Source organism: Echiichthys vipera (genome assembly GCF_963691815.1).
Source record: "Echiichthys vipera genome assembly, chromosome: 21".
In the NCBI taxonomy this organism is placed as follows: domain Eukaryota; kingdom Metazoa; phylum Chordata; class Actinopteri; order Perciformes; family Trachinidae; genus Echiichthys; species Echiichthys vipera.
In genome coordinates, this window is record NC_139846.1 from 8,089,535 (window position 1) to 8,103,828 (window position 14,294).

General features: G+C 41.1%; 1 protein-coding gene across 5 annotated transcripts in view; it reads right to left on the reverse strand.

Moving 5' to 3' along the window:
• The window catches only part of abi1a (abl-interactor 1a), a 53,681-nt gene that overhangs the window by 37,903 nt on the left and 1,484 nt on the right, over positions 1–14,294 (reverse strand). For all 5 annotated transcript variants that reach the window (XM_083936187.1, XM_083936185.1, XM_083936186.1 and 2 more), the window contains exon 2: positions 3,560–3,727. In XM_083936187.1, the coding sequence (XP_083792313.1) occupies positions 3,560–3,727 (168 nt within the window). The remainder of the gene's footprint in view (positions 1–3,559; positions 3,728–14,294) is intronic.

The window sequence follows — 14,294 nt, forward strand, 5'->3', positions numbered from 1 at the left end:
AAAGATACCTGTTGTGCCTCCCAGCACACACAGCAGAAGGTAAGATGTGCTGTATTACAGTACAGTATGGTACATTACACACAGAGGGATGCCAGTTCCAGTGGGAGAGATGCCACCACTAAGCGGACACACCCTGACCAAAGTGAATCTCTCGCGACTGTGAGCAGACCGAAGGAAGTGGCCCTGACGCCAGGCGATGTCTCACCACACACACACTGACTGACACGTTAATGTAAGAGAATCTCATCCTAAGGCATCCCAGCTTCAGGCGTGGATGGGTACATGACAGACTCAAGTCAAAAACTGAACACAGTGATTAACAGGGAGACTGCAGAAAAGAGGAAAAAGCTGAAGATTATGTATAAACTGGTAAATTCTGTGGTGTGTTTATTTACGGTGTCTTGAGGATAAAAGAGTTGTGCTCATGCTTCATTTGAATACACCTGAGAAAACTTCCTTTCCTTGCCTTTCCACTGTTAAAACAACATATATCCTTCGAGCTGCAGGCTTTCCTCCCCTATTACCCATTCAGGGGAATGCAACACCGGCCTCAAGGGCCACCGCTAATCTCATATCCATGAGGAGCGAGGGCAAAATGATAATGTTTCCACATCTGAGGCGGACAGTAGAGAGCAATAAAACACACCCACGTCCTGCAGAGCTCACAGCCGTGTCTCTTTATTAGTAAAACAGAGATACGCATCATTACGCCAAACACATAAGGACGTCTCCTCTTGTTTAACTATAAAAAACAAACAGCTAGATGGAGATGAAGAAGGCTGTTCTGTGTTTTCCGAATTTCGAGTTATCAAGGCAAAGCTGCTAAATTATTCGCATTTCTCAGGGCCAAGTTATGTAAACGCAGGAAGCTTGTTATTCTTGTAGCTACGATGATTATCAGCCGGGAAGAAAATTAGTTTGTTTTCATTTCATTTTCGTCCAGTTTCATTTCTTGGAACGAAAACAAGAACCCCCCGCCGCCAAAAAAGAGGGGGAAAACATTTAATCCCTGAGCCTTAGCTGAACTAACGTGACCCTGTCCAGCTCGTCTTCACCATGGCTACACAAAATACACAATGGTGGGCATAAATATAACACAGGAAGGATGGAATTTCCCATGCACAAGACAAGAGACGCGATGAGCACTTGCAATGGAGGCAGAAGTCAAACAATGTAAGCTTAGTAGAGTTTACCCTTCTTCTTCTGATCTAAAGCACCATCTCTAACCGTCATTCATATGACTTCTCCAACAAAGCCCAGGAGGTTGTCAGGGAGACCGAGGCCAGCAGCGACCTTGGTATCGTCTGAATGCTATTTGTCAGGATATTGACTCAAAACCTGAAAGAGTGTAAATACGTCTTTTTTAGTCTCTCTCCTGCCTTGCTTTGCTTGTCATCATCCATCTTCCATTTCCATCAGCCTCCGGATCTCTCTCTCTCTCTCTCTCTCTGTCTCTCTCTCCCTCTCTCTCTCTCTCAAGCCCTGAAGTCTCACAAGTCCTCTTTCCTTCCATTAGACTGAAAATCTGACCTTCAGTGTATTCTGAAAGAATTTCTGGCGCTCTTAGTGAAGCACTGTCAGAGGGAAAACACCAGACACCGGACACGGGAAAGACAAAACTAAAAGAAATTCCATTCCATTGTAGATAACTCCCTTACAGCAAGGCTAATGTTTTCAGGAAAGAATTTCTCATTCATAACATTTATTCTGTAAGTTAAGATTCAACCAAGAGTGTGTTAAATGTGAAGGCCGACACAGAAGTTAGCATCGCCCTGGTTCCCTCAAAAAAAAAGGCCAAAGGGATTTCTCCATTGGACTTTGGATCTTTAGGTGGCAGTCACAACAACAGATTTGTTTGATGGGACTTTTTTGAAGCATGAAGTGGATAAATAAGCTCTGTGGCAAATAAAAATTGATACTTACACGTTTTTTCCAGCACGATAACCTTCTCACTTTTATGATTTTTGAGTAAACAGCTAACAGGCTTTAAATTAATTACAACATGGTCGAATCAGCACTAACTCCAGCTGATTTTGCATGACAACATTTGACAACCACTATAGTCTCATTTAGCCACCTGTAGCAGAGCTGCAAGATTATTCAATCAGTTGTCAAATATTAAATTAATCAATTCGGGCAATTTAAGAAAAAAACATCTGGTCCAGCTTCTAAAATGTGAATATGTTCTGGTTTCTTTCCTCTTCTATGCCAGTAAACTCAATATCTTTGAGTTGTGGACAAAACCACACATTTGAGGACGTCCTCTTGGGATTTAGGAAACACTTGTCCACCATTTTCTGACATTTTATAGACCAAACAACTAATCGATTAAATGAGAAAACGATTGAAAGATTCATCAATTCGACAATCAGAGCTCAACATAAAAGCTTGAAAATTTCAGAGTGGGGTATTTACTGATAATCTCTCCAGTCTGTGTTAACCACAAACCTCATTTAAGGCATTGAACCAAAAACCCACTGACTTTTAGACGAGGGAATGGGGAGTGCAAACATGCTAACTAATTTCTGGGTACTAGAACTCAGCCCTGCAGCACTCTGCACCACACACTTCTAATCTACGAGATGCCACCTGGCTGGGGCTTTTTGTTTGATTTGTCTGAGCTCTTAATGCCTTCATTGGATGAGATGCTGGATTTACCTGCACATGGCAGAATGCTCATGCTATAGAAAGAAAAAGGTTAGGAGAGGAAAAAACTCTCATGGCGTCAACAAAGCAACCAATTTTGATACACATTTCAGATAAGAATGACCTGATATATTGGTGAGAAACATGTATCAATAGAATACAATAACCAAACACTAATAAATAAAATACTTGACAAATACAAATATGTCCTGCATGAATGCTGATATTGCAATAAAAGAGTCCTGCTCTTTGATTTGAAACATTGCCTTCAATGGACATAAAATAACCAGATATTTGGGTAAATTGGCTGACAGTTGAAGAATTTATATTTTATCAAGATATGTACAATCAAATATCATAAAGTCAACTTCAAAAAGAAAGAATATTATACATCCAAAATAATTTTTAATGCTAAAATGAGTGTGTCAATATGATTCTTTAAAACAAGACTTGTTTAAAAAACTAAATCAAATAGACAAAGTTGCCAAATTGCATGCACAGGATTAGTGGATATGACAAAATATTAAATATTACTACTGACTATAAGTATATCCCTACATGTGGTATTGCAGACAAATAATTGCAAGTTAAGACTAATTGTGTTGAATGTACAGTAAATGTTTTATACGTCTGCATGCCTCTGAAGACGACAAGAGCATAAAAGAAAGAGGAACAGACCACAAGTCATGTAGTCAAACACACACCCAGTCAGACGCTTGTGTAAGACTGATGCACCAATAAAAAAAGGGAACCATGGATACAACAGAAAGCCTCGAACTGTGCTTGAAAAATAACAGAGTCAGTGTGAAAGTGAGAAGAGAAGTGGGGAGTGCGGGGTACCATTCTTCACAGCTGTATGGTCTTTGGTTTGTGTGTGTGTGTGTGTGTGTGTGTGTGTGTGTGTGTTTCTGACCTGGGAGATGTGGTTGATGGAGGACTCCATGCGCCGCAGCTGCGAGGCCTGGATGTCCAGCAGCTGCAGTACATTGTTGGCTAAGGCATTGATCTGGTAGGCCACGCTGGCCAGGGACTGGGTGGTGTAGGCTTTGGTCTCCTCCAGAGCTTTCCTCTTGTCCTGGGCCTGTGCACAAAAAGGGATTAGAGAGAGAGAGAAAAAAAGAGATGAAAAAAGATGGAAGAGGAACCCAGTTACTGTTTGTATCACATAACATTTGCATCCATCTTCTAGCCCTGTATTATCCAGGTCAGGTTTGTGGTGGATTTGAGCCAAAAGAACAGCCGAGGCATCCTTTTCCCACCACTACTTTCATTCCCAAGATACCACGCTGCTCTCTGGGGGGATCTGAGATGATGTAAGCCATCCTGCAGCAGCCATATTGGAGGCTCTGAGAACAGCGTGCGAACAGCTGACTACATTTCTGACTCAAACCTTGATAGAATTGAACATATTTAGCATATTCATGACATCAATACATTGTTTAATCATTTCAGAAATGACAATTTTGGCTAAGAAGTTTCTGTTCATTGCTAAGAAACTAAGCGTTACTTATGTAGCACCTAAGTATGTTTGCTTGTCACAATTAACAAATGCTTACAGCTATTTGCACAAGCAAAAAAAGACGAAGTTGTGTATTTAACTATAGCATACCTTGGGAAAAATATATGAGTGTTTAGAAGTGGATTATCCTTCAGATGGGATTTTGAGCGGTTCCATCATAGCTAGAATCAAAGCACCGCTAAGCTAACGTAGCTACAAACTTTAAGCGCCAACTACTGGGTACTTCTGATGACAGGCCATGAATGTTTAATACTCAAAACATTTCAGTAGAAGCTCATTAGCATCAAAAGCCCAGAGTGGCTGGTTTATTAACTAATTAGCATGCTAGCTAGTTTACGGGCTAACAAGGCAAAAACACAATTTAAATAAAATCAGTAAAGTGTTTGTTTAAGTTGACTGAGCTGGCACACACAACAAGTCAATGCTGGGAGGCACACTAAGTTTTTCACTATAAAAACATATAGAAAGACAACATTTCTATCAGTTATATTTCCTCCTTTTTTTCCTGGTTGTTATACTCTTACGTCAAAGTCATGGACCTCTAATAATGGACAAGTCCTGCACAACACACTCAATACCAGACGCTCTTCCACCATATTATTTCGAAATGACAACAAACTGACAGTTACAAAGATACAAGACAGTGGCTAAACCAGAAAAACCTCACATCAAACAGGCTGAGGCAAAGAGCCGAGCTCCAAACTGAGCCATCACGTTTGATCTCTGCGTGTTCTTCCCAAGCTCTGCTCGCTCATAAAAGATGAGTCCAAAGACTGCCTGGAGGGGCGACACTGGGCTTTGATAACAGGCTGCCGTAGCAGGGGCTAGGAGGTGGTGGGGGAGATGATTACTGGTAGTGGAGGTTTCAGGGCAAAACAGAAGAAGGGAACGTTTGGTCACATGAAGACGAGAGGAGAACAAAATGAAAACAACCACGTCACCGCGTGTCTCATTACTGATTCCCTGTGGCAGCGCGTAACTAATCCAGAAGCAATCCATAGGCTACGGCTGAAAGCTCCTGACCTGGAGAGCTGCCGTGCTGGTTAGCCTCGGCCTGAGTGAGGAGACGACAGCGTTTAGTTGTGTGTGTCTGTCAGTAGGAATCAGAGCAGCAGATGTGTTGGGCTATAACAGCCTCAGGAAGGTGGAGAGATTTCTCCAGAGGGCTCGAAGCAAAAAAAGCCCATCGGTTGAAAGCACACCCACTCATGTGCACACGCAGACACCTACTACTGACACTGCAATATGCAGAATGGTAGACGGAGTAACAGCTGCAGGAAAATATATGAAACAAAACTACTCTGACGGCCATTTCAAAAACAGCGAGAGGAAGCACTTTTTTGCTGTATAAGGACATTTTAAACAGATTACTGGACAACATATGCCTGTGCAGGACTGCTGGCCTACATATTTAGTTGCAAATCAGAGATGTGCTTATGTTGTTCAAACTACAGAGCATTTGTCAGCATTATTATTCCTACTGCTGAATCCATTTTGAATCCTAGATAATAAAACTACACAGAAATACTGTATATTGATATTCAGTGTCATTTGCAATCCAAGAAGCGACTGTAATATTAAGAAACTACGCAATTAAAGGGCCACAACTGCGTCAGTATTGGAAAGCTGACAACTGGTGCTTCTACAAAGAAGATTTGTGTTTATAATCATCAGTAATGTGGATATGAGGACTAAGTGGGTAATACAAATATTCTTGTCATATTTGTCAGGAAATCTGTATTACAAATGTGTGGTGTGTTTATTATCAGGCAGTGAAAACATGCATTCTGGGAATTTTTGGATCCAGGGCTCCTGAGGCTTGACTCTGGGTATCTTGGCATTTGCTGCCCCCAAATTAATCAAAGTGCAATAGTAAATTCTTGCAGCTGCAGAGCATAGACAAACAGCCCTATTGACACTGCAGCAACCAAACACAAACTGTGACATGTAAACTCATTTGCATCTCGTATTAATTTCTAGAAACGTACAGTTATTCCATGTGAGTTGCGATGCAGATTGCGACTGTGATATTAAGAAACTGCACATTTAACTTGGTTTTGCAACCATCTTGAAGCTGTAAAAGTGCAAGGACAAAGAGAAAAACAGCACCGCTGATGCTAAGACACACAAATGCCGAACTGTGTGAAGAAAGACACATTTACATCCTGCATGTACAAACATTCATTCAGGGTAGTCCATGTTTCCACAAAAAGCATGTGATGTTGTTTGGTCCATGTTTTCAAATGGCTTCAATTGATATGTTTTTTCAAAGATGTGTCCAATCCATTTGAATACTTATGATGCATTCTACGTGAGTGTTTGCTTTGTTTTCCAAGTAACAGATGAACCTTCTATCATTAGGAGTCAAAACTGACAAGGTTTCATATAAGTGGAAGGAATGGGGAAACCACAATGAACAATCGTTTTGTCTTTCACCAAGATGATACAGCACAAGATGACTAACTATCCTTTTTTTTATTTCCCCAGTGACTGCAACCACAATGAATCAGATGAATTGGTCAAGAAAGCTGATACACCATGGAAAGGGCTGCCCGGGCTGTTGCTTTACATGAGGTTAAATCTTTAGCCCTTGTGTTAATCATACAACTGGAATTCTTCAAATCCAGAGCTCAGGCTGCACCATCAGTGGCATATTTACTTTAAAAGAGGATGAAATAAACTAAGTCAGCATGTCAAATGTGCTCAATGGTGAAATCAGCCTGACATTTTTCGCATTTCTGGATAAACTGATCCAAACTGGCATTAGCTGCCAGAGCTGTGATACGAGGTCAGCGGTGGGCGTTGGGAGGACAGATGCGACACTTGATTACACTGCCACTGGTGGCATTAGAGCCTGTCTGCTCTAGTTAAAGCCCCCTCGTCTTTTCACTCATTTGTTGTTCAATTACCCAAGATTCTTTACTCCCAGTGACATTCATCATCAGTGAGAAGGACTTCAGTAGATGTCCAAAAAAAAACAGTACAAATGGTTGTTGAGACTTTCGCCAAGAGAGGAACAAAATGTGTGCTTGTTTAGTACAAAAGGTAAATAACAGCAGCGGAGAGCTACCGCAGCAGGAGATGCAGAGAATAAGGTGAAGCTCCCAGCGAGCTTTAGTGCTCCGGGGGCACTTTAGCTCATATTTCTGAGCTGAGTAATGACTGCAGAATATCCAGGCAGTAGTAGACAGGGCTGTCAGCACCTCAGCTGGGTTTTTAAAAAAGGGAGTACAGAGGAATGCACAGTCCGTGTACACAAAGTGAAACTGTAGCAGGGAGCAGCCAACGTGGATACAGCAGAAATGCAAGACAAGTGTAACAATGTTTGATTGCAAATGCTGTATGGAAGCATTTGGGATAAGAAGGGAGTGGCAGTCAGAACCATAGATTTGTTTGATGGGAAGTTTTTTGAAGCACTGAAGTGGATAAATGAATACTTCCAATTCAGCCACCCATCCAGTCTGGCAAGAAAACGGCCAACAACCGCCACTGTGCCAAGTGCAACCGTGCTTTTTTTAAAACGAGGTGTTGCAATGCTTCACCGTCATATCCCTGCTGCCTGCATTGAGACGGTAGGAAGGAAACGCCCACACTTTCTACCTGAGGATAGGAACTGTTCACTGTGTCAGAGGGGACGTAGCTGCACCTTCACCCAGAAACCAGAGCATAAATAGGAAGTGTACCTCCTGACTCCCTGACTAACGGGAGATTTAGGAAAGCGACAAATTTCTAAATCGGAAAAAGTTCTGAAAAAAAACATTAACCTCTTTATACAGAGATTACAAGAAAAAAACTTCAATATCGTGCTACATCTGTTTGCATTGCACTGAATATGACAACACATACAGTATGTTTCTACTGCGCCATCTGACCCTGGATTTTGCACAGCTGACAGGCACATTTGCGTTTATGTGCTCCCACTTGTCCGGAGGGGAAGTGCACTCGGAGCAAGAACAGGAATGTTTGGAATTCTTCTGCAACATGTCAGATGTCTTCAAACTTTCAAGTGTTGTTGGAGAGCTCTGCTACAGTGTCAGCGGCGCGCAGGGAATAAAAAAACAAACATGCCGTAACGGAGCAACTCAAGGATTTATTTTTCTAGTCTGTGAACTGGACAGCTTAGCAAAGACATAGAAAGTGAACATCCCCCCCGAAAAACACCTTGGCAGGAGTGGTGCGTATGTAATCTAGAGCAGAATGAATGTAAATCCAAATGGAAGGTCGTAGAGCTCACATGGCACTTTAAATCGACCTGATAGCGCTGATCGCTGCCGACTGGAAAGGATAAGTGAGCCAGGAGGCAGCTGAGAGCTAGAGCTCTACGAGGTGATGTATTGATGCGGCGGTCTGACGTCCAGCAGCTGATTGGGAATAAAGGTGGAGCCAAATGAGTGTGAGATTACAAGAAAGACACATTTAGGATCAGACACAGTGTTCCTGCAGATATTTCCTGGTAATTTAGTTCCTTCCGCAATAGTACACACTAGAGATGCACCGATCCAATCAGATAATGATACCTGGTCTGAGGGTATCGGCCGATACCCGATACCGATCCGATGCTACTGTTGAATGAATCAACCGTATACTTTGCCATGTGAGTGAAGGCATCAGGCTTGAAATAAACATTTAGTCTTGTTAAAAAAAAAATTTGAAAATATGTATTTATTAAATAAAGTGTACATTAGCAACAAAAATAAATAAATAACACTTCCATGTAAAGTGCACTGGAAACAGATATTTTAAATGTGATATAAAACCCTAACTGGTGTTGCAAACATAGAACTGAAGTTACTAAATGGATGTAACTGTATTGCTGTGTATGATATTAATAAAAAAAGAAATGACTGGAACAGAATGCTGGATCGGCCTCATTCATCCGCTATCCGATCCAGCTGATTAGTCAGTATCAGTGCTGATATCCGATCTGGGTGTGGGAATCGGTGCATCTCTACACACAGCCAACGGTGATTCTACCAGTTGAAGAGCATCATCTAACAATTAGCTTCTGCTTCTTTTACTCTAACATATTGACATTCGATCACATGAAAGGACAAAGTGAATTTATCAGCCTGGGTTTTATTCCCTTTATTTGTGCGTTATGACCATTGGAGGTCATTGAACATTTTAAACCACCCGTCAAACCTCTGTGAATGGACCCGGCACGCAATGAGATCCAATCGCCAATAGGTGGAGGTGGTCTGATACGTGGATCGGATATCGGATGAATGAGGCCGATCCAGCATTTCGATCCAGACGATTCTTTGTTTATTAATATCATACACAGCAACACAGTTTCAGCGATCTCCTCACTTCATTTCTGTGTTTGCAACAGAGGTTTGGGTTTTATATCACATTTAAAATGATCTGTTTGCGATGCACTTTACATGGAAATGATATTTGTTTCTTTTTGCTGCTAATGTACACTTTGTTATTTGTTAATAAATAATATTAACTATATTTATATCTGTGTCAATTTGCTACCTTTTTTTAAGAAAAGGCTAAATGTTTATGTCAAGCCTGATGCCTTCACTCATATGGCAAGGTATACGGTTCACTTGTTCAACACTCGTTCAGGTACACTCAGCCAAGGTATCGGATCGGAAAAAACTGGATCGGTGCTTCTCTAATCAGTATTACTGCATATTTTTAGCAGTGTGAATGTGCGTGTGTCCAGGGCCAGACTAAAAGTACTGCCTACTCAACCGACGTCCTCCATGGGGCTACGAACTGACATACTGTCAGTTTGTGATCGGACTATAACGCCCCTTGGATTTCAGGCAAAGGAAAAGTTGCTAAAAAATATTGATCTTAATAAAAATGACAGAGATATCGACAATGTAAGCATCAGTAAGCATCCAAATGTTTTAAAATATCAAACCATTTCGCCAACAGAAGCCACCTCAGGAGACAGTCATGGTAGTGAGAGTGACACTGGAATGTGCTGAGAATGAGGGAAAACCTGCAGACTTAACAACTTCAATGCAAACTCTAAGCTCTTCAAAAAAAAAACGCTCTGCGGTACGCTACGTGAATTCCTAATTCCTCCGGGGCAGATGGAGGCTGACGGAAAGGCCATAAGGTCTACCTGACCTTGAAGATCTGCCAGCGCACAATTAAAAACTCCTTCAGTACGTCAGGGAGGAGGACACACAGGGGAAGTCTGCACATGGAGGAAACTCATTAACCTCTTTCCAGTGACTTATTCAAATTGGTTCGTCAGGGCAGAAGGTCACCTGAAATGACATATTTAAATGATAACATATTGATTTTTATGAGAGTTTGTTGTTGCATATTAAATTGACACTACTTCTGCATGAACCCAACTACAAGAAGACCATTTTAATCTGAAACAATGATGTCAGTGTACACCAAATCTTTCATAAAAATTAAAAAAAACACACTCTAGCGGAGCAGTCTGCACCAAACCAGCTCCATTCAGCTGAGGGGGGGAAGGAGTGACAGGTGGTCAAAAAAGGATGAATGGGCCCGGCTGGTAGGCTGAGAGCCGCTGGGCCTCGCCATGCTGGGAGAAAAACCAGGCCACTCAACGCAGAGAGAGAGAGAGAGAGAGGAGAGAGAAAGGGGAGAGAGGAGAGAGAGAGAGAAACAGAGAGAAAGAGAGAAAGAGAGAAAGAGAGAGAGAGGACAAGAAACAAGGGCTGAGTAACCCAGAGAGACAGAACTGTGTTACAAAAAAAGCAGAAATGCCACCTGCTCTCTTTCAGGGAAAGAAGTGTCATGAATTCACCTGGGAGAGCAGCACAGGACAGGAATGGGGAGGTCATGTGAGCAAGACATGAAGAGGACACGTCTCTTGGACGGACATGAGATGCTACCTGCATTGATTCGGACATGTCAGCCCACATTTCAAAACTGCTAATTTGGGAGCAGAACTGGAAGCACAAGTGGGCATGGTGCTGGCTCAGCAGGCAGTGTCACATGTTCCTGAGCTTGCAACACTGCATCTGAGCCGGTGTATGACCTTCTGGTTTGCCATCACATCTGACTTCCATTTCCCTTTTCCTTGATTCTGTAAGAACAGAAATACGGGCGGCCGGTGGCACAGTGGTCAGAGCAGTCGCCCCATATAAAGAGGCTGAAGGTCCTCGAGGCAGCGGCTGTAGGTTCAACTCCGACCTGCGGCCCTTTGCTGCATGTCTCCCCCTCTCTCTTTCACCCCATATCTGTCCTTTATAATAAAGGCTTGAAAGTAAAAAAAACAAAGGTACTTTATCAAAAAGCTGCCAAAAGCTGCAAATTCCCACACTCTAAAAGCCAGAACCACTGAAACAGCAAAGTCGCAGTTCAATTTTAAATTAAAATTTAAAATCAAATGGAGCCTGAGCAAAACTTGAATTGTATTATTTCTGAGTTCCACAAAGCAACCAACCGCCTCAGTGTGTCCTGCCAACATGACCAGGTGGCCCACTTTGCATGTGTGTCCTTGTCACAAAGGTTAAACTGACTTCACTTGCATGAATTAAAAAAAGAAAAATATATTTCCAAGTGGCATCGAGCACCGTTTTCCTACTTTATATAGCAACACCAAACTGGAACATGTTGAAATACCAAACCCCAGATTAATCAGAATGAACTTTGTGCAAGTGTCTTAATTTGAAAGGGTTTTTTTCTATTATGAAGCTACTTCCTGACACAGAAAGAGAAGGCATTTCCAGGGAGTCGGTCTTCAGAGTCAGCAAGGCAAACAGGAAACATAACTCTGACCTGTCAGTGTGTCATAAAGCAAACACACCCGCACAGAGTTCAAAAAACTCCCATGGACAAACAAAAGTCACTATCAAGTTGAGAAAGTGGGGCAGTGGTCTGCCCTTTCACCATCTGCTTCAGCCTGCTGAGCTGCACCAACAGTCCACACTGAACACCACCGCCTCCATGACAAGAACACAGAGGAGAGGAAGAAAAAGGGACGTAAACGTGACGGAGGAGTGCTGAAAGGACGAGACGAATCAAGCTGAGGCATGTAGATATGTGCACGCTTCAGTTCAGAGAGTGCACAGTGTGTGTGTGTTTCTATCAGGAGGCAGAGAGAGTGTATCTGCAGCAGACAGAGAGGGATTATGAAAAGTGCACCGTGAGTCTGACACCCGCTCCAAAGCGCACGGCTCGCCGACGTGTGCCGAAAAGCTTAAAATCCCGTATTTCCATGGCTTTTTAAACAAGTGGCTCTGTTAAAAACCCAAAGACAGAATCACAAATCACACAACTTTTCACAGTTTAAGTCAGAACTTCATCCACGGCTTCATGAAAATGACATTTGAAGCATATTTATAGATTTTTGTGCACTTCCTTTGCACATTTTACATGTTACGTGTTCAGTCCCATGATAATGTAAATAATAATGTAATGTGTAAATGCTGTTTTTGGAGCATCTTCTATTAACCAAGAGAAAACACAGTGAAATCATCCTGTGTTCATACAGAAGAGGTCAAATTTAAAGACACTACAGCAACGTTTTCAGACTGCAGCAGTACTCGCACCCCATTTCTAAAGAAGGAAAACTCCTCCAGTGATCTAAATATGCTTTTAGTTCTTTATTTGACAGGGAGGCACTCTTCTATCGAGCTGAAATGCACTTACTTTAATTAGCTTTGGACAGAATATGGACAAATATGAGCTATTAAATCATGTCAGTGTCAGCCTTAAACTCTAGAGTATGAGTAATCTTATTTATTTGAAAGCAGATACAATACAAAAAGTTTAAGTAGCAATACCAAAGGAAATACCAATTATTTTGTCATTTAACAAAAGAGACAAGGTTTTAAAATGTTAAATGTTGTTTGAACTCAAACATGCATATAAAAAAATCACTAAAAGTGTCTTAAAAAATAGCAAAATTGTGATTTAAATCAGGAAGTATCTGTAGTCTTGTTTTGTTGACTTATTCTTTATCCAAATACATTTTATATAACATCACTTTATCTTTATATCACCTACTTCTACTTTCCGTTTCACAACTGTCAACACCTACCTATGACTTATTATGCACACATTTACTGCGTTCTGTTTATATTCAGTGCAATTCATTTGCAATATTGGCCACACAAATTATATTCCATTTGTAAACATTTGAGCTCTATATCTTAAATTGCATTTTTCTTATTTTGCTTTTACTTGCATGATTTTTAGTTATTTTAAGACCATTATTGGAAAATTATTTTGCACATAATAAAATAACTTTTAATTGAAACCAGGCATTCAATGCCGACTTGACAGCGTTTAGGTCAATATTATGTCCAATACCCAGCATTAAATATAAAATAGTGACTTCTTATCATTTTGGAATTAATATGCTGATTGGTCAAATGTTAAGACTAAAAATCTGTGCAAAATATGGGCTAATAAATGTTCGTATTAGCCTTCAAAACAAAAGTGTTATGTGTTATGTTGCAATAGCAAACTTTTTTATATGTAGCAAAAGAAGTCAAAGTTCTCAAATATTATTGTTATTATTATTAGTAGTAGTAGTAATAGTAGTATTAGTAGTAGTAGTAGTATTAGTAGTAGTAGTAGTAGATTATATGCATTTATTATGTGTATGTTTGAATTTTCCCAGCCAGAAACTCATATTTCTGAATATTCCAACATCACACGAATGCAGCATGAATCTCACAGTGTGAACACAAGTGAAAAGTAATGTGTGTACCCGCCCTGCTCTTCCTTGGCACATGCAACACCCTTCCACCAAGTTTCATGACAATCCCGCCAGTAGTTTTTCCATAATCCAGCTGACAAACAGACTCAACTGAGCTGAAAACACAACCTCCTTGGAGAAGGCGACAACTGCAGAACTTCTCCAGCCTGACAAAATAGCCATTCTTGTTTTCTCTGGTAGAAAAAGTGCTTTCAAGACACCGAAAACCTGCAACACATATGGTCTGGAGTCAGATACATCACTGTCCATAACTGTATCATGGTGGGAAATCAGTTTGTGACGCCTCTATCTCCTGTTACAGCTTCTGGTGGTGAACAGGGTCCGTAACCAGGACATTCCCACATTCATTTATGTCACTTTATCATGATAAATAAATGCACAATAAGACACATCTTGTGGGGGGGAACAAGCTTCATCCACTTGTTTTTATGGCTCATGTGAGACCATGACAACATC